The sequence below is a fragment of the Wickerhamiella sorbophila genome (genome assembly GCF_002251995.1).
Source record: "Wickerhamiella sorbophila strain DS02 chromosome Unknown contig2, whole genome shotgun sequence".
Classification (NCBI taxonomy): Eukaryota; Fungi; Ascomycota; class Dipodascomycetes; order Dipodascales; family Trichomonascaceae; genus Wickerhamiella; species Wickerhamiella sorbophila.
This window is the reverse complement of record NW_020194005.1, coordinates 596,482-617,054: the sequence shown is the minus strand read 5'-3', so window position 1 is coordinate 617,054 and position 20,573 is coordinate 596,482. Positions and strand designations below refer to the sequence as shown.

Sequence of the window (20,573 nt, the reverse complement as noted above, 5' to 3'; positions counted from 1 at the left end):
TTAATAACAAGGCTCCAGAAAACAGTGCCTGGGTTTTTGGTCCAATTTTCTGTTATTTATTGCACCAATTGTGGAGTTTTTGCCCCACTTGGTTGCTGTTAAAGTTTGAATCTCCAACAACTCAGCTTGGCCAACGAATTTCCCCAGATTATAAACTTTTAATTTCGGCTGGCTGATTTTCCTTTCTCTGGTGCCTCGCTGTGATCTTGCTTCACGGTGCTACCTCAAAATCCACTCAAGCTATAACTTGTTTACCACCTGAAACATTGGGCCATATTTATTGCATGATGATACCAACTCCGAAAACTCTACGCCGCAAGAACTTCAAGCACCTCCAGCTTGATCCACATGCACAGATGCCTGTTGCAGATGCACCGTTAAGTCAAGACTCCCTCAAACCTGGAGTCGAGTTTGACGTCTACCCTCTCCAAGACGAGTTGCAGGTGGTCGCAGAACTCGGCTACGGCAATGGTGGGACAGTTTATAAAGTCTACCATCCGCCAACTAATACGTATATGGCGAAGAAACTCATTAATTTGGAGTCCAATATGAAAGTTCAAAAGGCCATCGCCCAAGAGCTTGAGACTCTGCGGGTATGTGACTCTGACTTTATCGTAAAATACTATGGACAAATCGTGGAACCCAAGTCTGTGACTATTTGCATGGAATTCATGGATTGTGGTTCTCTCGACAAAATTTACAAGGCAATAGGCCCGTTTCCTGAAGATATATTGGCCAGTGTGAATGCAGCCGTCGTGGATGGGATCAACTACCTGAAAGACCTTAATATCACACACCGTGATCTCAAACCATCAAACATTCTCGTTAATTCCCGTGGAGAAATCAAATTGTGTGATTTCGGTGTCTCTGGTGTGCTAATCGACTCGTTGGCTGAAACGTTTGTGGGCACGTCAACATACATGTCTCCCGAAAGAATCAAAGGAAGCCAGTACACAGCAGCCGGCGATGTCTGGTCGTTGGGTCTTGTGCTAGTAGAGTTGGCTCTAGGCCGATTCCCCTTTGCATCTGGTGACAACAACTCAGTGTCGCCGCTGTCTCTTTTCGAGCTCTTGCAAAGAATCGTGGAAGAACCCCCGCCTAGCCTTCCAGCAAATTTCTCTGATGCTTCTAAGCAGTTTGTTCAACGCTGTCTGATGGAAGCAGAGAAACGAATGACTCCAAGAGAGTTAAGGAACACTTCCTTCTACATAATGGGAAAACAAAACCCGGGCAACTTGCTCGAATGGGCTGCCAAGTTGCCACGGGTTTAATTTGAACGAACTTTGAGCAGGTGGTGGCTAATATATATTATGTACAACGTTTTTTGGAGCCCGCTATTGAAATCCTCCCCAGCCGTGTTTGCTATAGAAATCATACGCTTGATACGCTCGATAGAATCCAAACAATGTAACTGCTCCTCCGGCAGCTCGCACGCCAAACTTGTAGGTCGGCGTCACATCAGGAAGAGGCTGACCCTTGTTGTAGAATACCATGCCACTGGCCAAATAAGCACCACCGAAAGTCATAACGGTGGCAGCAGTTAGAAGACAGCCAAGACACTCTTCTTGCTCTATCGGCTGCTGTTCTTTATTCTTTTGGAAGATTTTGAGAATATTCGACATTTAAAAGTGGGAGATCGCCCCCGATGACAAACGGAAGGGTTTAATCTGGTTCAATTAGTGACGTGTGAAAATGGTGAGTGACCTTGAAAAGCAAAGGGAAGCGAATATAGAACGCAATCAGAAACTGCTGCGAGATTTACAGCTTCAGGAATTGAGCAATGCCGCGTTTGGAGGCAGTCCAAAACCGAAAAAACCCGCCAGCCAAAGATCTGTAAAGGCTGCTCAAGACAAAAAAAAGTCAACAGAGGAACTGCCGCGACGCAAATCCCGCAGACTCGAGGGAGTGAAAATTGAAGACGAATATGACGTCGCGAAGGCGCAATTGGAGGACGAGGTCAAGCTGAAAGTAGAGCGAGAACGAGCAAGGAAAGAGGGCGAAATTAAGCTTCAGCAGGTTGTGGGAGAAGGCAAATGGGAGCAAGCTCTTGATATTCTGGGAAGTTTCGGCTCAAAATTGTCCCAAGGCGACTTCTTCGACAGTATCCCCGTAACCGATAAGACCTTGGCTGCCGCTAGAGAGGAGTTCGCAAATCTCACATTGGACGAGCGAGACTTCAAGCTCACACAGGCACGTATATATTCGATTGCATTTCACCCGTCAGCCGAGAAGCCAATGGTTTTGGCAGGTGACAAAACCGGTGAATTGGGAATTTGGGACACCTCTAGACCCGACGACGAGGGGGTTTTGAGCTTCCAGACGCATACCGGCTCAATTGCAACAATTCTTGTTGATCCAGAGAACCCCACTCGGATTTATACTGCCTCTTATGACGGCTCCGTCAGAAAATTGGAGCTTCCGGCCGCGAAAAGTACCGAAGCGTTCATCTACGACTCTAACCCCCATGATCCCATCGGTGTTTCCGATATAGCGCTCGTGGATACAAACACGTTATACTACACCACTCTACAAGGTGATTTTGGAAAAGTCGATTTACGAGCAAGTACTCAAAAGCCTGCTCAAGAGTTGCATGAAAAGAAGATTGGTGGTTTTGCAGTAAACCCAATGAATCCATATCAAATTGCAACAGCAAGCTTAGACCGAACGCTGAAGGTTTGGGACATTCGTAACGAAAAGGTAGAGCTATATGGACAGTATCACTCGAGATTGAGTGTTAGTGCGGCTTCATGGAACACTGCGGGCCAGATTGTTTGCAATGGGTATGACGACACGGTCAATGTTATCGACATTCCAAGCGATTGGGAGATGTCCGAAAACATCGAGCTACAGCCTTCCGTACGCATCAAACACAACTGTCAAACCGGTCGGTGGGTTTCCATTTTCAAAGCCCGGTGGCACGAGAGACCGCGAGACGGCATTCAGAAGTTCACTATCGGTAATATGAAGCGTTACATTGACGTATTCTCTAATACTGGGCAGCAAATTGCCCATCTGGATGGGTACGGCATGAGTGCAGTGCCAGCAGTCGTCCAATTCCATCGCACAGAGAACTGGCTTGCGGGGGGGACTGCCTCAGGAAAAATTAATCTATTCATGCCTTCGGACGCTAAAAAAGAAGTTAAAGACGAGTAATCATTTAGAATAAGTCTAGCAAGTCGTTTTTTGAATCTCCACCAGAGGTAGTCGGTGGGGGTACAGATGCACTTTGCGAACCAAAGAGGTCATCAAATGAGCCGTTGGACGAAGTGGTGCTGGTTGTGACAGCTGCCACTAGAGACGGTGACGGCTTTGTGGGTTGGATGTTCAGCGAACTAAAGTTGAAAGGGTCTGCCGAAGGAGCCGCACCAGAAGAGCCGCCCGATGGAGTGGGCACAGGCGCAGTAACGGAAGCAAACAAGGATAGAATATCGTCGCTGGCACTGTTTGCAGCACCTGTTGTGGCAGAATTATTACTGCTAGGCTGGTTCATGAAAATGTCTGTGAGCATGTTCAAATCGCTCTTGGCAGGCTCACCACTATCAAGATCAAGCAGATTATCGTCGTTCAATTCATCCTTGGCTTGACGCTGTTCTTCCAACGCGCGCTTTTGTACTTCGTCCGAGCCGTATCTACCACGGCCCATAAAGTTTGCAGGAGATTTGTGATAGACACTGGCAAGGGTAGAGATCTCACCCAAAAGCTCGTTCAATAAACTCTCTGGCATTTTTTCAATAGTTGTCTCAATAATAGGACGCTCAGCCAGAACAATCTTTTTGGCAACCGCAGGATCACTAGACAAAATTCGCCAGTATACATAGGCGCGGTCGCGAATGTCAGCATTATCGCTCTTTGACGTTGCTGTTTGTAAGAGCTCGTGAATAAGCTCCTTCCCTTCGTCGGGACGTTTAATATAGAGCTTGACAGCAGCAGTCAAAACTTGAAGCTGAACCTGGGTGCCTTCTTCCAAGAAGGATCTGCAAAACGGTGCGATGAGAGACTTGATGGGCGGAATTTTATCAGAGTACTCACCAAGAATCCAAACAATAGCTGCCCTACTCTCAGGCTCATCGATCTCTTCTATACTATCGCATAAGCGTGGGATGGCGTCTTCAAACGCAGGGTACTTGCGCAAAATATCACGCATAACAATCATGACCTCTTGATCGATATAAGAAATCTTATTGTCCAGAAGATCCAGTAAACAATCAACGACAGCAGGAGCACAGCTTTCTAGCTTGATTGCACATTGGCCCAAGGCGCGAATCGCTCTACGAACGAACTCCATGTCCACCTCGTGGCAGTACTCGTTCAACTCTGCAATGAGCTGCTTGACATTGTTTTCAGTCGCCAAATTCACCATAATCTCAACTTTTTCTAGCTTGAGATATAATGGGTCGTTGTATTTACAGTAAAATACACGCAACTCCTTGGCGGCAATCGAGGGGTACTTTTGCAAAATGATTCGAATATTGCGCAGCGCGACGTACTGCAACTCTGGAGGAGTGGACAAAAGAGTTACTAGTGGAGAGCTCATTTTACGTTTCAAGGTCTCTTGAACATCATTAGGCTGGCTGGGCATGTGGGCAATGGCTGCTTTGATGGCTGCCAAAACAACGCTAGGATTGACATGCTGGAACTGCGGCACAACGCGGTCACAGATATGGCCAGACTCTTCAGCGTTTTCGGCCTTGTAATCAGCCAGGGCGGTGAGAATAGAGATACGGCCCCATTCCGTACACTCGTTCAACGCGGCCAAAAGTTTTACCAGGACGGTACTTGTGATTTCGAAACACTTGGTCTGTGGTGCGGCATCTTGGATCTCTGCGAGTGCTGAAACCGCATTCGCCACAACCATGGGGTTTGCATCATCCATAAGGTTTTGCAACTCTTCAACGAAACCCTCCTCGATAGCGAGTTGAGAGTTCAGATCGAATAGTTTCGCGACACAAATTGCGGCTGTCTTGCGAACATACGGGTTTTCATCTTTCAAGGTCTTTTGTAAAGGTATGTTCATATAGTCAACCATTTTATCGACACGGATGCAGCCCATAGTGCGGATGGCAAGAGCCCTAACTAGTGGATTCGGATCCTCAGTGTCTTGAACAAAGGTATTCACCGCAAGAATGCAGAGCTCCGGGTGTGTTTTCGCGTAGTTCATGAGATATAAATAGACCAATTTCTTCTGTTCGAGATCGTGAGTAGCCAGGTTCTTAAGAATGTCAGGGAACAAGCCGCTAACATCCTTGCCCAATGTCATGGCATGAATGGTTCTCTCGATGGCATCTTTACGTTCATGAGCGTACTGTGAGACAAGACCTTTGCGAAGCTCGGACGTCTCACCTCTGGGCGCCGTTCTGAACAGGTCGCGGATTCGCTTTTCCCACTGTGACATGGCGATGTGATTACTCTCGAGTTCTCTGCAACTTGGGAGCTTTAGCCAGCTACTAATCCCTGTGGGGTATAATGTGGGGTATTGTGTGATACCTAAAATTTGCTCCCAAATCCAGCAACGGGTTGCCGTAGGATCAACAAACACTAAAGCCAAACACAATATGCACCCGAACAGCCATTGGGTGTCAACATCTGGGAACTTAGTATTTTTCAACTGCTTGGACCGCGCCTGCATATGTTACCTAAGGATCGTGCAGGTGGGCCAGAACCGCTATACTTAGGATGCTATTAAAAGAGTGTGCCCGGCCGTGATATCTGCATTGAATTTGCAGTTTATTCTCCGAAAGTAAGTTTCGTCGTGGTATGCGTGCCTGTATGTAGAAAGCTATATAGACCTGCGGGCTATCCTCGTTGTTCACTTGAAGCAGATTAGTAGCGTGATTTTTGGTGGTGTGAATACTCAGTGAACGGTGCCTACCGGCCAAACAATGATAAGCCGACATGATGGTGCTTTAATACGCTGCCTCGAGCTCAACATAGGTTTAATATCTAGTCCTGCTCCTTTTTACCCGTCTAGATGCTTTTTCCAAATCCTGGAGTGCGCAGTTCAAACACGTTCATTATCGAGTTTCTGCGCCTAGCACTCTCTCCACTGCAGTGTGCATATCGGCTCGGCTGATTAGTAAATGCATACGAACGGACATCTTAACATGCAAGAATTCCATGCATCACGAGCTTTTCTTTCAGACATTTTCGACAAACTATAACATACGAAATTGCTTGAGTTACTGGCGGTTTAATGTGTTGTAGAATTGACCATGCTGACTATAGCGCCCTACTAAAGAGATGTTCCCTAAATCTTGAAAACTCGCATATTTTTATCGATGGTTACGGCCTAATCTTACACCACTGGAAAATCTCCAACCAAAATACACAGTCCAATGTGGCACCCAACAAGATCTATGTCCAGGAAGTCAAAAAGCAAATTGACCTGCTTCTTGCACTGAACCCAAGATCAATCACTTTTTTTGTCGAGTCTGTTGTCACTAACCTCGGGCTGGAGAACAGGATTCGTTCGAAGCAAGAGTTGCTCAACACAATTAACTTTGATGGTTTGGTTTCCCCGCGGATCTTGACGCTTTCGGAGATTATGAAGTACTCTCCAAAAGTAAACACTGCTCTGTGCGATATGGAGAACGAACATACTATTCTGCATGATATTGCTAAGTTAAAGTCAAGCCCCGGAGCCTCAGATGACGACTCCTACTTGATAATTACTCGCAATCTATCTTTCGCTCGCTACGAGCTTCCTGACAATTCTCAGATCTTCCTCCTCCCAACTGATACTGATCTACAGGAGTGTCCTCTCAACTTGAGAGCTTACGCATTTCACGAGCTCCAGTCCGTGCTCTGCAAAGATTCGGCACCAGAAAAACTTCCAGACCTGATTGGAGGTACCATTCTTAATCCCGATAGTGGCACTTACCTGCGACTCGAGCTTCAAAACTCTTTACGCAACCAATGTCCTGTCATTTTGCTTCCGGTTGTTCCAATTGTAGATGGTATCAGCCCTTACGACGTTGGTTCTGTTTACAGAAGATCTGCCTATGGTTCCTTTTTGCATGAACTCAACGTGTCCCCGGAAACACCCATCAAACTCTATCACCAGGAAGCGCGCAAGTACAAAGCCCACCCTCTTCGTCCTTTGGATAAAGGTATTTGCAAAGCCCATGCAAGGTACTGGAGCCAAGCGAGAAGAGGAACCGATTTTTGCGACGAGCTAATCGGTTTTGTGAGTCCCCCAATAATCTCATCGGTCGGCAGGTATCTCAATGATCTCCTTGATGAGAAGCCTATGCGATCAGCGACGCCGTCACTGGAAGCAAAACAAGCAATCTGCTATCTTTCGGTCTTGTTTTACAGTCTGTGCGTCTTAAGCGAATGCGAACATAGCTTCTCCTGCGACCCTTACATGAGACTACTGACTGAGATCAACCCTTTCCATCTAGAACCTTACGTATTAGCATAGTTAGATTAGTTGAGTTTTCGATTCTTGAACATAGTTGAGAGCTTGCAGTATGATGAAGACTGCTTGGCTAAAAAAGCCAAAAAATTAAGGTAAAAAAAAAAAGTGGTGACACCTGAGGGATTCGAACCCTCGCATCCGAAGATACTAGCACCTGAAGCTAGCGCCTTAGACCGCTCGGCCAAAGTGCCTTGTTTAGATGTTTGCACAAGATCAAATGTATATTGACGGTAGCCGAACATTTACAAATGATTCGTGATTTGCAGTCAAAATCGCCCTGTTTGCGTTTGAATTGGTTGTTCTCATATTCAATATTTAATATAACACTTTTGGGTCTTTCAGCAGTAACGGTTTGGAAATCTCGCGTCGAAGCTTTTTTTTAGCATCACGCGATAACAATAAGCTCGCTAAATTTCGAGTTGTTTCACGCACACGGAAAACTGTGAAAGCATTCAAAAAAAATTCTAGGCTCCGGTTCAGCATCACACAGTTATGACATGCTACTTTCACTGACTAGAACTCTATCTTGTCAGCACTACAGTAAATGGGCGTCGCAGGGCTGGCATCCTCCCTAGAAAAGCTGGCGACCGTCTGCCCCATATCGTCGGTCAACAATGCCATACTTTACATTGATGGATTGAACCTCGTTGGAGGAATCTCGGCTATTTCCCAAATGAAAGAATCCACCAAAGCGGACTTTAGAAAACGGGCAGTGAAGGCTGTCCAAGCCAAAATGAGGCCCATCAAACAACTACCGTGGAAAAAGATATACATGGTATTTGATGCATATTATCCTATTGAAAAAGTCAAAACTAAAATCACTCGAAAAAGGCAGGCCATCTGGAAGAAACCTCATTTGAGCGCGATGTCAGAAATCCTTCGTTACCTTATTGACGAGGAAACATCTATTGAGCTCATTTTCAGTGGCCTAGAAGGAGAAGCCGCAATTGTACAGCACATTTATGAAAACCAGCAAGATCGGACTTCAAAGCGCTTTATTCTCTCAGACGACTCAGACATCTACACCTTCGATCTGCCGCTGAAACGGCTTATATTCGGCGTTTCAACAGACCAAATTGTTCACGGTAACATTCGATCAATCAAGGTATTGCAGTTTGGTAAAGTCTGGGACTCTATACCAAGCAATCGCAGGATCAAGCTGCCTCTAGACTATATTCCTGAGTCGGTGTTCAACCCAACGCTGCCTATCAGAAACAAAGTACAGTGCCTGAATCTGATTTCAAGCCACAACAAATTGATTGAGTTCAAGTCGCCTTTTGTGACCCCAGAACTCACTGGAACACATGAGCTCGGCTTGTTCTATCGCAAAGCGAAATACAGACTTATTGCGGACGAGTTCTTCCACGGTAGGGACTTTACAATAATCGAGTATATCGAGAAAGATTTCGATATTGTCGAAACAACAGTGCAGAAAGCTACTGAGGAGGAGTTTGCCCAGGTGATTGAGGATTTAATGACCCTCCCAATCGAAACACTTGTTTATAACGAGCTCAAAAGAGTTCAAAAGGACCTCGGGTTCTCGAATAAGGAGATTAATAGCGTTTACGCATTTTTGGCTGATTTAATACGCGGCAAGTGCACCACCGGTATGGCACCAAGCTTTCGGACATTCCAAGCAAAGGCTCTGCTAGAAGCACTGCTCGCAGCAATCAGCAGCCTTGTATCTTTCGCCCAGATAGACCGGGATATTAGGCGGTTTGTTCAAATAAGCGAATTCGAGCTCTGTAAATATATAGTTTGAGTTCGCGAACCGTGCTCCATCAGTGCTCACCTCTCGACAGTGCACTGTCATCTATGATTGATCTTGGGCTGGCACGGGTGACTCGACTTCTTGGAGAGCTCGGTAACCCGCAGAACTGTTACAAGGCGTTCCACGTTGCAGGAACAAATGGTAAGGGGTCTGTTGTGTCTTATTTGTCTAGCATTCTGACTTACAACGGGGTGAGGACCGGTCGGTTCACGAGCCCGTTTTTAATCAATGAAGAGGATGCAATCTGTATCAACAATCGACCAATAACACGACAATTGTACGAAGACGTGAAGAAAGCGGTTGATGCGCTCAATATTCAAAAGACGATCCAAGCTACTGAGTTTGAAAGAGAGGCGGCGACGGCGTTCGAGGTGTTCCGAAGAGAGAAGGTGGAGGTCGCCGTAATTGAAGTTGGTTTGGGCGGGCTCTTAGATGCGACAAATGTGCTGATGAAAGAAAATGTGCTGTGTACTGCTATAACGAAAATAGCCTTCGATCATGAAGGCTTTTTGGGTAGTAGTCTAACCCAAATTGCTACTCAAAAGGCTGGAATTATCAAACCTGGTGTTCCATGCGTTGCCGATGGTACAAACGATACTGAAGTTCTTCAAGTTGTCAAAAGTGTTGCTGATATGAAGTCTAGCCTTCTGTATACCCCAGTGGGGCTTCCTGTTGGCTATAGCACTAGGGACATTTTAGAGGGCGAGTTTCAAAAGCAAAATGCAGCCGTTGCCGTCCAGTCAATATCAGTTGCTTATCCCCAATTCAGCCGTGGAATGATTATTGAAGGCCTAAGAAATACGACATGGCCTGGGCGGCTGCAATGGATCGACATGGGCAACCAGCGCGTTTTGGTTGACGGTGCCCACAACCCATCGGCGGCAATTGAGTTGGCAAAATATGTACAGGAACACATGAGACCCAAATCGCCCATCACTTGGGTAGTGGCCTTCTCAAAACCCTGTGACGATATATTGGCACAGCTTGTCCAACCGGGGGATAAAGTGATAGCCACGAAATTCGGGAGTATCGCCACAATGCCATGGATCAAGTCTCTGGATCCCAACAATATCTGTGAATCCGCTCGAAAATACACCGAAGAATCAAACGTCACACAGGTGGCAAACATCAAGGACGTTTACTTCAATGATAATACCGTCATCTGCGGCTCGCTCTACCTACTTCGAGAATTATATCGATAGTTACTGCATACCATGTACTTTAATTCCACATAAAATCAATAAAGGTTTTGAATTCAGCAATGAACCGCGATGGGCCGACCTTACCGCCGCTAAAGTATGAAGCAATGCCAACCATAAGGCCCGATACGACCAGCAACATACCGAAGCCAGTGTACATGACCTTGTTTGCCGAATCTAGTTGATCGCGTTCAAACTCTGATTTGGGCAAGGCTTGCATGCGGATATACTCAATGCTAAATTTGTCGTTTGCATTGATGTACTGTTCGATTTTTGCACAACGCTGCTCAATATGCAAAAAGTTGGGGTCCGTGACCTTGTTGCGTTCATGGATTTTGCGAACATAGTGGCGGAAGATGGCATAAACTTCAGCCATGGACCGAGATCCTAGAATTAGCTTCGCCGCCTGGCCCTTGGAGATCTTGACATTCGACTGGAAAACCTCGGGGTTGTTGAATACAAGCTCAAGTGTGGCGATGGACATAGTCTGAGGAATTGCGCAGAAACGGAAGAGCGACTCGTCACGAACAGCGGACAGGTACTCTAAAACATGCTCAACATGGCGCAAAGAGTGCAAGGTCAGTTCGGAGATACACTGGAGACCCTTTTCAGTGTGCTCCTTCTTGGTGAAGTCAGTAAGACTGTCCGCATACTTACTCCAGACTTCACGGGGCCAAAACGAACGTCCATCGTCAATATCTTCACGGTAGTCACGGATGATATTTGTCTTTTGCAAGAACAGCCCCATACTCTCAAACAGGTCTTCCTTCTCAGCGAGCTTACGGTCGCCGAACTTGGAATAAACAGCCATGCGTGTGATACCCTCACCAACGATTCCAGCCACATGGTGGCAGTACAAATCATAATCAGCAACCGTCTTCACGCCCTCAAAATTTTGCTGATTCTCCATGGCAATGTAGTCGGCCATGCCATTGCCCATTTTCTCTGTGATATCAGCAATTATATCCTGGTATTCGGGCCTCAATTTGTGGTACTCCCGCAGAATGCAGTCAAACTCCTGCAAAACAACCCGATCTTTCTCGGTCTCCGAACTGTCGTGGAACGTCCAGTCCTCTGTTTTGAGCACATTGCGGAACGAACGCAGAAGAGGCAATTTGACCTTGTTATCAAGTCCGGTATCGTCCTCGACCGTGTCGAGGCCCCGCAACACCACGTAGAAGATCATCATAGCATCTCTAAGCTCGGGATGCAACTGCTCGATGACCGAGGCGAAAGACCGCGACGTAAGTCGCAAAAGCTCGTAACAACGCGTTAAATCACGTCCTCTAGTTCCAACCGGGTGCAGTGGCCGGCTCAGTTTGAGCTGGATAATAACCAGCAGCTCGTCGAGGGAAATCATGTTTGCTGTACACTAAGCAAGGGTCAATTTCCCAACTTTCCCAATCACGATGGCCCCAAATCGCAAGAAACTTTTATTAATTGGACGCAGTGGAAGCGGCAAATCTTCAATGCGAAGCATCATTTTTTCGAATTACTCGGCAATTGACACACATCGCCTAGGAGCCACGATCGATGTCGAGCATTCGCACCTGCGGTTTTTAGGAAACACAACTTTAAATTTATGGGACTGCGGCGGCCAGAACGTGTTTATTGAAAACCATTTGACCACTCAGCGAGACCATATTTTCCGCATGGTTGAAGTTCTTATTTATGTGTTTGATATCAGTTCCAAGGAGGTCCCCAAGGACATGGAGACCTTCTTGCGCTGTCTCGAGAACTTGCAAGAGTTCAGTCCCAAGGCTAAAGTGTTTGTTTTGTTGCACAAGATGGATTTGGTCCGTGCAGACCGTCGTGATCAAATTTTTGAAACCACAATGGGGAAGATTTTGGACACCTGTAAAGGATTCGATTTCAAGCTCACTGGGTTCGCAACTTCGATCTGGGACGAAAGCTTGTACAAGGCATGGTCCACAATTGTTTGTTCGCTAGTGTCAAACATGAGCAAACTGCAAGAATACTTACAAGGCTTCGCTACCGCAAACAATGTACGTGAGGTTATCTTATTCGAGCGGACAACGTTCTTGGTCATTTCGCACATTACTGCGCCTGAACTAGAGGAAATGGCTGATCCTAAACGCTTTGAGAAAATTTCAAACATTATCAAGAGTTATCGACAGAGCTGTTCGAAATTGCGATCGCAACTGCAAAGTATCATTGTAGAGTCTCACAACTGCAACGCAGTCATTGAGGCTCTCACCAGCAATACCTATCTCATGCTGGTCATGAGTCCAGAGAACACAAACAAAAATCTTGCGATTTTGAATATTCGAGCCGTGAGGGAGAAGTTTGACGAAATCGAACAGGCCGAGGCCGTCTAAGACGATATGCTTTCTATGTGCAATTTATTCAGAAGAATCCAGAGAACCAGCGCTTTGTTGAGCTAGGTCGAGTGCCAAATTCTTTCTTGACAGTCTCTTTTGCTGCGTTCTTAGCGGCTTCACTGCCGCCCACGACGCCCGCCGCCGCTGCCGAGCCTGCGGTTTTCACGGCTGCAGGGCCGACCTTGAATCCCCATTCGCTGAGCTTACGAGCAATGCCAGGAGTAATAGATACAGTCAATGGCAAACGGAACACGATTAAGGATTTGTGGATAACGTAGGCCACAGTCAACTCGGTAAGAAACATGCCGTGTTTACTCTGAGCAGCTTTGCTCACATATGTTTCATCGCGAGGGACTGTATATCCACTTTTCTCTCGAAGGTACACTTCGTAGTCAATGAATTTGTCGGTACCAAGAGAGTGCACCGCCAAATAGCAAAGTGGCAAATCGACCATCGAAAGGCCGATATAAACACCGGTGGCTACCCAGCCGTACTTTTTGGCCAACGTTTTCAAATTCATCTTGCCCTCTTTGGCGGTAGTTGAATTGAATCTACGGGGGACCTGGGCAAATCGAGCTGCCCGGAAAGACTGTCGCAAACCCACGGTTCTGAACATGGCTGATTACGCAAGGCTGAGAAATCCCGCCAGGAATATAAATACTACGTTGTCTATGTCTACTCCTTTTTGATTCTTTTTGGTGAGAAAAAGGAATCCATAGTGGACTGTCGCTTATCACCCACCTGGGCCACTTCTTCCTCCTTGAGTGGCTCATTCAACTGGCCCTTACTACCAATTTTGTTCACAGCAGTTGAGACCCTGTAGAACTCCAAGTCATCTTTGGACATTATTAGATCGAGAACTTTGGGCCAGTTCCCGTCAATCCACTCAATTGCATCTTCGAATCTCACTATGCACGGCATACGATGATGGACGTGTTCGATAGACGAGCCAGCGTCGGTGGTGACGATCGAAAACGAGTATAGGCTATCTTCAACATGCTCGTTACGATCCCAAATACCCAAAACACACAATAATTCAGCGTCTTTGTCCTTGAAATAGTATGGAAGCTTCTTCTTGCCTTCGCTATGCCATTCATAGTAGCCTTGCATTGGCACCGCAGCCCTCCGGGTCTTTGCGGATCTCCACATGGGTTTTAGGTGTGCAAGGCTATCGGATTTGCAATTATGAGTGGGGAATTTGAACACCTCGTGGGCAAATGATGGTACAAGGCCCCAATGCATGTATCGCAAATTGTGCTCGTCGTTCTCCTTGTAGTATACTGGCTCGTACGAAGTGGGGGCAATATTGAGGCTCTCCAGTCCGCGCTCTGCATCATAAACATTATCAATCCTCAAGCCATTACTCTCTAGCGCTGTGACGACTTGCTCAGTTGTCAACTCGAGAGCGTATCGCCCACACATAAGTTAGTAACCCGCTTGACGATTGGTCCATCGGCCATTTTTATTGCTAGGGGTACTCGTACTTTTCGTATCACAAGTACAGCACTGAAGTTTTAGCAGATTTATTTAATTGAAATTAATCTTCGTCTTATTACTAACTGGGATGTTTCGGCGGGCGGTTTTGAGATCGCTCCGGCCCAAGTATAGCCAGCTGCGGCCGTCCTTTTTCACGAATTCGAGGCGTGCGTTCACCAATGCGCCCCCTACGCACTTTCAGAAACGCCGCTGGCCCCGGCTCCTCGGAGTGACCCTAGTATTGGCTGGTTCCTACATTGGTTGGAAATGGTATACCCACCATAACTATCCTCTTGAAGTAGCTCAAAAGCTAAAGGAAGGGCTCATGGCAGAGCTTAATGGATCGGGTTATCGACAGCCAGATAACAAAAAGGCTTTGATGTTCTATATTGAGGCGCTACATATTGCAGACAAGCTGGAGATGAGCCCTCTCAGCGACGAGTATACTGGTATTCAGTTCAAAATTGCTGATATGTATGCCCGTTTGGGGTACTTTGACGAGGCTATGTGGATGTATACCGAGGTTTGCGGTGTTTATCTCTCTGCATTAGAGAGAAATGCCTTTGAGGCGCAATCCCGAGATCATGCAATCAAAAGAGTTTTGATGATCGCAACAACTATGGCTTTGTACATGGAAGATCGGCCTCAGATTGCTCGCCTGTCGCTATTGCCATCACTGGTTGCGGCAGAGAAGGAGCTTGCTCGCAATCATCCAGAAATTGTTGAAGCTTTCAAAGGAAAACCGTCAGATCCCTCGTTGGTGTTCCAACAATTCAAAGATGGGCTGGCTCCAAACAACTCTTTAACAGGTTACTGGCCCCAATTCCGTGACCAACTGTTCGCGCTTCGTGAAGTCTATACTGCCTCGTCGATTGCTGTTGGCGACTACTATAATGCACTACTCACCAAGCTGCGGACAACGGAGCTTCAACTAACGTCGGGTGCCGATGTTGGTGATATGCTTTTGAGCACGACAAACATTGCTTCTTTGTTGTATTTGCAGGGTTCGTTCGAACAAGTGACCACGAAAGATATGAAAGAAAGTGGCGAGAACCCATCTGAAGACACTATAATTGACCGTAAGACTGACCTGGAAAGTATGAATGCAGGCAATGGCCCTGCTTTGCCGTCCAAGGAAAAGCTGTACCATCCAGTTCCCGCTTGCTTGGTTGCTGATCCCGCTTGCACTGGACCAGATGCATACTTTGCTGCCGCCCGAGCCCAATACCAATTCGTTCTTGATCGCATTTCAAAGTTAGGTATTTGGCAGCGGAGAGGTCCGTTCGTTTCAGAAGCTCAGGCAATAGCTACGTATGGGCTCGGCGTCGTCGCGTGTCACTACGGCGAGTGGGCCAAGGCTGAAGAATACCTACGTGAGGCTCGTCTGCGGGCTCGTGGTCTTGAAGTTGAGTCACTCATGGAGTCAGCTCAATCAGAACTCAGTAAGATTGAGAAATTAAAGACACTCCCCAAAGACAGTCCTGAGTTGGCGGAGCTGCAGCTTCCAGATCTGCAGATCATGTTTTGGAAACTGGACCCTGCAGAGTGGGCAGGTAAAGACCAGATTGAATTAGATGTTTAGAGCTGTTTTAAATAAATACGTTAGCGACCTTTTAGCATCAACCTCTCTTTATGCTCAATGCTCTGGGCCGGGACTTCGAGCGCTTTGAATCCCACCCGAATAATATGCAAGGCAATGAGATCTTGAAGTTTCCAGTAAAGATACTCTTCAGAATTCGAGAATCCATCCCGAGTTAGTTCTTCGATAGTCTGGTAGACTGCTACAAATGCTTGGCAAAGCGCAGTGAACACTGTCCTGCCGTCCAGGGGAAAGGGTGTTTGGGGTGTGCTTGTGGGTTTAGATCTTAGAGGTCGGAGGAAAAGTTTTTGTTTGCTTTTTCGTTCGTAGTCTTTCAAGCAAGATATGCAATTCTCCAAATATTTGCGGGAATTGACGGGCTTCAACAACGAGAGCGCTTCACCAAGGCTCAACATGGCTGCATGGTTTCCGGGGATGACAATTGCATTGACGTCAATGTGAACTGAATCAAGGTACCATGTGAGACCCTGATTTACAGAGATAAGGTATCGAAGCCTGGACCTTCTTTTACTGAAGTTATCCGTGGGCGTTGTCTTGTGAGCTATGCAGGCACAAAGCAGCACGTTACTAACCGGATCGCTTAAGTCGCTAGGGCCTTGGAAAGGTGCATAGGTTAGGCATTGTCTCGTAAATACGTATCAAACTAAGCTACTTTTCTCCGTACACTGAGTTGCTTCAGACCCATCCCTGAAAATGCCCGTTTGGCGGTCGTGGGCGGAACGGCGGCCGCAGTAATTCGAGGAATCTCGTTTTCTGGAATAGGGTAGTCTTTGCGTTCAGGCGTACGCTTGTAGTCGTAGTTTTCCTTGTCCAAGAAGTGGACTCGAAATCCCAGATGCGAACCATCGGTATCAACAAATGCTACAAGCAAAGCTCCATCGTGTAACTGTGTCCTAACATTACGATGTACTTCCACACCGTTAATAAACGACTTGGCACTGTAGTTATTTAACCAGATCGTATATTTTCCGTCGTGTAGCTTGCGCTCAATCCTCCAGTGTACAGCTGAAAGGCGGTTGTCTGGAATCACTACGTCATTGATGGAAGAGCGTACGCGGCCCAGCGTCAAGCTGTCACTACTGGCAAAAACATCCTTACAAGGTAAACTTTCCGGTAGGGTTGCTAGTTTGATCCAGGCTCCCTGGGGTTTGTCTGCTTCGTCCAGACCGTCAAAGTTCAAATCACGGACGCCAAACGACATGTGTCCTTGAGATGCCATAATATCAGCCTTGATTCTAGATTGCTGGTCATCACTATCGCTATCCCCATGATCGCTTTCACTGTGATTGCCTGCCTCTTCGAGTGAAGGTACACCATTCGTAGCGTCTTGTCGCTTGGACTCCTGCTGTCGCGCCTCTTGTTCAGCCTTCAACTCAGAAACATGTTGGGAAGACTGTAAATGGAGACTTGACATACCATCGATTTCGCAAACTGAAGAAACTGGAATGGGGTCATACCGAGCACCAATCGTAGTTACCCAAGGGTGCTGTAGGGCCTTGTAAGCGTCGGGTCTGTGATTTGGGTCAACTGTGAGCATCAAAGATAAAAAGTCTAGGGCCTCTTTAGAGACGTTAAGTTGCTTTAGGGGCTCCATGTTGAACTGGCCGCTCATGACACTGCGATAAAGTTCTTCCTGGGTGTTTCCTGAAAACGGTAGATATCCGGTCAAAATAACATATGCGAGGCAACCAATACTCCAAATGTCCACCAGCCGAGAATATTTAGCTGCACCAGCACCATTGCGCGATGCTAAAACCTCAGGTGCCAGGTACGATAATGTTCCGCAAAATGTTTTTAAGAAAGTTCCTTGGCTCGAGATCTTTGCCAAGCCAAAGTCAGCAACTTTCACAACAATCGGGTCCGTTTGAGCGATAAGAATGTTGTCTGGCTTGAGATCTCGATGTGAAATGCCCATACGATGAACATGATGGACTGCAGTCAACACCTGGCGGATAATTTCAGCCGACGCATCCTCTGGAATTGCGCCATTCTCAGAAACATAGTCCATCAAATCACCATGAGCAACGTAGTCCATAATAAGATAGTAGTGGGCTTCGTCCTCGAAAAAGTCGTGTAGGCAAACAATATAGGGGTTTTGCAACGCCTTGAGAATCTCGATCTCCCGGTGAACAGCGATACCGCCTGTTATTTTGGACTTGTTGATAATTTTGACGGCAAACTTTTTACCTGTTTCACGGTTTATCGCAACACGGACCAAAGCAAAGGCACCTTGTCCAATAGTCTCTGCAAACTCGTACTGAGCATGGATTCCATTGATTGCCACATTGCGGTTTGCAGTGGCAATCGAAACAATAAATTTGACTTCGTCTACAGGAACGCCGATGCCAACTCCAATCACATCGCCATTGACTAGCATATAGTTGCGCTTTTTGGTCATGCGCACATTGTTGATGAAGGTGCCATTGGTAGAGACATCTCTGATCATTAAAGTTGGGGGTTCATCTTCCGTAGCCCAAATCTCAAAATGTTGATTGCTGAGACGTCTTCTAGCGGGATCCAGTTGGAAATCGCTCTCGGCTGAACGGCCAAACTTCCACAGGCGCTTTCCATCTTTGGGGAGAGCCCAGCGGCATTGCATACCAAGCGAGCCCACGAGAACCGCAAGCGAGCTTTGCTCTTCCTCACCAACAAAGCTTCCCTCAGGCATGGCCTTTTCTCTGTCCTGAGTGAGCTCCTGCGTGGGTTCATCCATAGTTGAAACGCGTGGCAACCAGGATGATTAGTAGCGCGTGCGGTCGGGTAAACAATAAATAATAATTTATTGGATAAACAGCAGCAAAAGTGGCGATTATTTTCCTATAGAAATATAAATTGATTGGAGCGGTATGCAAAGCGGAAAATGGATTTTTTCAGCCCTCTTCAGCGATTGACTGAAGGCCTAAATTGAGACTGTAGCGACTGCGGTCGAAGGAGGGCTGGACCTGTTCTTCCTCCTGTTCATCGAAATCTTCAAGTCCGCGATTCAACTCAAGAGTATGCCGAGACATTGTCGCTCTGCCAGTCGACGTGCGTACCTCTTGGCGGTTCTTGAGATACAGTGCTCTTTCATATGCGATGAGGTCCGGGTCATTGAGTAGTTTGAGGATAGCGGTTGCCTTTTCACGAACCGATTTGCCTTGATCTACATTTTTGGAGTCTGAGTACTGAAACACAGTTAGAGTTTCGATCAGCTTTGTGTATTTTTGAAGCCAGATGAGGCAATCGTCATGGCCATGGAGCAAGAGGTACTGAACGACGGTCAGAGCCTTTGATTTCTGTCGCCAGTTCTTTGGACTTCCCTGAAGGCGACTAATCAGAACATCCTCTACTTCTTCCATCAATTTAGGCTTGCGCGAGACCGCAGCAAGTTCATGCAAGTCTTGCGGTGAGGGACCGTACGGCTCATTGCTGGTTGCATGGCGAGCCAATACAGTCGGCCCTGAGTACATCTTGGTTAGCCGTCGCAAAAACGGCATCTCTCTGACGTTTTTATGTGCCAATGTCGGATGGCTCGGTTAGAGACCCTTTTCGATATGCTTAAGTTATTTAGGGTTGGGAATATGGATGATCCGGCAGCTTTAATAGCGGTTGAATCCCACGGCCTGTAAAGTGCGTCCGGAAGTAACACCGAGGTACTCGCCGGTAGGGCACCAGAATACCGAATTGATCTGGCCGGTATCTGTGAATGCGGCTGTAGGGGTCCGATCGGCCCGCGAAACGTCCCACACCAACGCTTGGCAATCGTCGCCGCCTGAAACAATACAGTTCTGTCCAACGTGAGCAGGCGCCCATTGGATCGAGTTGACGGGGCCCTGGTGGCCCTCGAGGATGCTTGCTGGATTCCTCGGAGACCGGACATCCAAAATATAAATATCTGGCGAGTCGTATGCTATGCATGCAAGCAGGTTGGCATTGGTGGGATTGGCAGCTACTCGGAGCAGAGGAGCTGGAGCGTCGCCAGGAAATTTGGGCGGCAGTTCAAAGATAATCGTCGAATTGTCCAGTGCCCTCAAGTCGAAGACTCGTGCTGACCCGTCTGCCCCGACACTAACAAACTTATGCGGAGTTTGCGCCAAAAATGCCACATCGTACACATCAGAGTCGTGGGCAATCAGTTGAGTACGCACCGTTTTAGTATTCAGATCCCACACTGTGCATGTGGTATCGATGGATGAAGTGATTGCAATCGAGTTGTCGATATTGTTCCAATCAAAACTGGTAAGTGGAGCCGGTTGGTCTTCAGGGTTCGATTTCGATCGCTTAACCAACGGACTCACCGCGTCAAGTTTGCCAGTAGCCATGTTCAAATTCCACAACCGCAAACAATCACCAGTACTCAGCATGCGTAATTGAGTTCCATTGCCGGATCCCAATGGGTCCCAAGCAACTTTTGTTTGAGGTAAATACACAGCCGCGTCTGCAACGTTCGAGAGGCCCTGGTACCCGCCATGAGCGTCCTGAGAAGCAGAGAGTATATGGATCCTGTTCGTATTCTCTTCATTGATTGTGTTTGTAGCAATAAAATGGCCATAGTTCGTCACCGCCCAAGCACCTCCTAGCAGCGGCCAACTGCTGTCAAATGCCATCGGGTTCTGGGGCGGGGCAGGAACCTGGTTCGTGGGGTATGTGTACCCATAAAAGGATCTGTGCTTTTGCTCGTTCGATATCTCAACCAGCTGCGACTGTACATTCTGCCGCGGTACTTGAAGCGCCGGAAAGGACGATCGCTTGCCTAGTGACGGCCGATCCATGGCTGAGTCAAGTTTGG

General features: G+C 47.1%; 16 protein-coding genes across 16 annotated transcripts; 7 read left to right on the top strand and 9 right to left on the bottom strand.

Moving 5' to 3' along the window:
- Positions 1 to 284: 284 nt before the first annotated feature.
- Positions 285 to 1,271, top strand: B9G98_03627 (Dual specificity protein kinase FUZ7; the record flags this gene model as incomplete). The annotated part of the gene is made up of 1 exon (XM_024810184.1): positions 285 to 1,271. One exon carries the CDS (start codon positions 285 to 287, stop codon positions 1,269 to 1,271), a length of 987 nt encoding a protein of 328 aa, XP_024665952.1.
- A 63-nt stretch (positions 1,272 to 1,334) lies between these two features.
- B9G98_03626 (hypothetical protein) lies at positions 1,335 to 1,622 on the bottom strand (the record flags this gene model as incomplete). Its single annotated transcript, XM_024810183.1, has 1 exon — positions 1,335 to 1,622. One exon carries the CDS (start codon positions 1,620 to 1,622, stop codon positions 1,335 to 1,337), a length of 288 nt encoding a protein of 95 aa, XP_024665951.1.
- A 70-nt stretch (positions 1,623 to 1,692) lies between these two features.
- Positions 1,693 to 3,153, top strand: B9G98_03625 (DNA damage-binding protein CMR1; the record flags this gene model as incomplete). The annotated part of the gene is made up of 1 exon (XM_024810182.1): positions 1,693 to 3,153. One exon carries the CDS (start codon positions 1,693 to 1,695, stop codon positions 3,151 to 3,153), a length of 1,461 nt encoding a protein of 486 aa, XP_024665950.1.
- Positions 3,154 to 3,157: 4 nt separating this feature from the next.
- B9G98_03624 (Beta-adaptin-like protein C) lies at positions 3,158 to 5,626 on the bottom strand (the record flags this gene model as incomplete). The annotated part of the gene is made up of 1 exon (XM_024810181.1): positions 3,158 to 5,626. One exon carries the CDS (start codon positions 5,624 to 5,626, stop codon positions 3,158 to 3,160), a length of 2,469 nt encoding a protein of 822 aa, XP_024665949.1.
- A 564-nt stretch (positions 5,627 to 6,190) lies between these two features.
- Positions 6,191 to 7,420, top strand: B9G98_03623 (hypothetical protein; the record flags this gene model as incomplete). The annotated part of the gene is made up of 1 exon (XM_024810180.1): positions 6,191 to 7,420. One exon carries the CDS (start codon positions 6,191 to 6,193, stop codon positions 7,418 to 7,420), a length of 1,230 nt encoding a protein of 409 aa, XP_024665948.1.
- A 541-nt stretch (positions 7,421 to 7,961) lies between these two features.
- Positions 7,962 to 9,179, top strand: B9G98_03622 (hypothetical protein; the record flags this gene model as incomplete). Its single annotated transcript, XM_024810179.1, has 1 exon — positions 7,962 to 9,179. One exon carries the CDS (start codon positions 7,962 to 7,964, stop codon positions 9,177 to 9,179), a length of 1,218 nt encoding a protein of 405 aa, XP_024665947.1.
- Positions 9,180 to 9,232: 53 nt separating this feature from the next.
- Positions 9,233 to 10,390, top strand: B9G98_03621 (putative dihydrofolate synthetase; the record flags this gene model as incomplete). The annotated part of the gene is made up of 1 exon (XM_024810178.1): positions 9,233 to 10,390. One exon carries the CDS (start codon positions 9,233 to 9,235, stop codon positions 10,388 to 10,390), a length of 1,158 nt encoding a protein of 385 aa, XP_024665946.1.
- A 19-nt stretch (positions 10,391 to 10,409) lies between these two features.
- B9G98_03620 (Squalene synthase) lies at positions 10,410 to 11,747 on the bottom strand (the record flags this gene model as incomplete). Its single annotated transcript, XM_024810177.1, has 1 exon — positions 10,410 to 11,747. One exon carries the CDS (start codon positions 11,745 to 11,747, stop codon positions 10,410 to 10,412), a length of 1,338 nt encoding a protein of 445 aa, XP_024665945.1.
- A 49-nt stretch (positions 11,748 to 11,796) lies between these two features.
- B9G98_03619 (GTP-binding protein GTR1) lies at positions 11,797 to 12,726 on the top strand (the record flags this gene model as incomplete). Its single annotated transcript, XM_024810176.1, has 1 exon — positions 11,797 to 12,726. The coding sequence occupies one exon, from the start codon at positions 11,797 to 11,799 to the stop codon at positions 12,724 to 12,726; it is 930 nt and encodes a 309-aa protein (XP_024665944.1).
- A 28-nt stretch (positions 12,727 to 12,754) lies between these two features.
- Positions 12,755 to 13,345, bottom strand: B9G98_03618 (N-terminal acetyltransferase 2; the record flags this gene model as incomplete). The annotated part of the gene is made up of 1 exon (XM_024810175.1): positions 12,755 to 13,345. The coding sequence occupies one exon, from the start codon at positions 13,343 to 13,345 to the stop codon at positions 12,755 to 12,757; it is 591 nt and encodes a 196-aa protein (XP_024665943.1).
- A 59-nt stretch (positions 13,346 to 13,404) lies between these two features.
- Positions 13,405 to 14,151, bottom strand: B9G98_03617 (hypothetical protein; the record flags this gene model as incomplete). The annotated part of the gene is made up of 1 exon (XM_024810174.1): positions 13,405 to 14,151. One exon carries the CDS (start codon positions 14,149 to 14,151, stop codon positions 13,405 to 13,407), a length of 747 nt encoding a protein of 248 aa, XP_024665942.1.
- A 142-nt stretch (positions 14,152 to 14,293) lies between these two features.
- On the top strand, positions 14,294 to 15,787 carry B9G98_03616 (Mitochondrial inner membrane i-AAA protease supercomplex subunit MGR3; the record flags this gene model as incomplete). The annotated part of the gene is made up of 1 exon (XM_024810173.1): positions 14,294 to 15,787. The coding sequence occupies one exon, from the start codon at positions 14,294 to 14,296 to the stop codon at positions 15,785 to 15,787; it is 1,494 nt and encodes a 497-aa protein (XP_024665941.1).
- A 20-nt stretch (positions 15,788 to 15,807) lies between these two features.
- B9G98_03615 (hypothetical protein) lies at positions 15,808 to 16,200 on the bottom strand (the record flags this gene model as incomplete). The annotated part of the gene is made up of 1 exon (XM_024810172.1): positions 15,808 to 16,200. One exon carries the CDS (start codon positions 16,198 to 16,200, stop codon positions 15,808 to 15,810), a length of 393 nt encoding a protein of 130 aa, XP_024665940.1.
- Positions 16,201 to 16,448: 248 nt separating this feature from the next.
- B9G98_03614 (Serine/threonine-protein kinase RAD53) lies at positions 16,449 to 18,518 on the bottom strand (the record flags this gene model as incomplete). Its single annotated transcript, XM_024810171.1, has 1 exon — positions 16,449 to 18,518. The coding sequence occupies one exon, from the start codon at positions 18,516 to 18,518 to the stop codon at positions 16,449 to 16,451; it is 2,070 nt and encodes a 689-aa protein (XP_024665939.1).
- Positions 18,519 to 18,675: 157 nt separating this feature from the next.
- On the bottom strand, positions 18,676 to 19,281 carry B9G98_03613 (Epsin-1; the record flags this gene model as incomplete). The annotated part of the gene is made up of 1 exon (XM_024810170.1): positions 18,676 to 19,281. The coding sequence occupies one exon, from the start codon at positions 19,279 to 19,281 to the stop codon at positions 18,676 to 18,678; it is 606 nt and encodes a 201-aa protein (XP_024665938.1).
- Positions 19,282 to 19,383: 102 nt separating this feature from the next.
- On the bottom strand, positions 19,384 to 20,556 carry B9G98_03612 (Protein TRANSPARENT TESTA GLABRA 1; the record flags this gene model as incomplete). Its single annotated transcript, XM_024810169.1, has 1 exon — positions 19,384 to 20,556. The coding sequence occupies one exon, from the start codon at positions 20,554 to 20,556 to the stop codon at positions 19,384 to 19,386; it is 1,173 nt and encodes a 390-aa protein (XP_024665937.1).
- Positions 20,557 to 20,573: the final 17 nt, after the last annotated feature.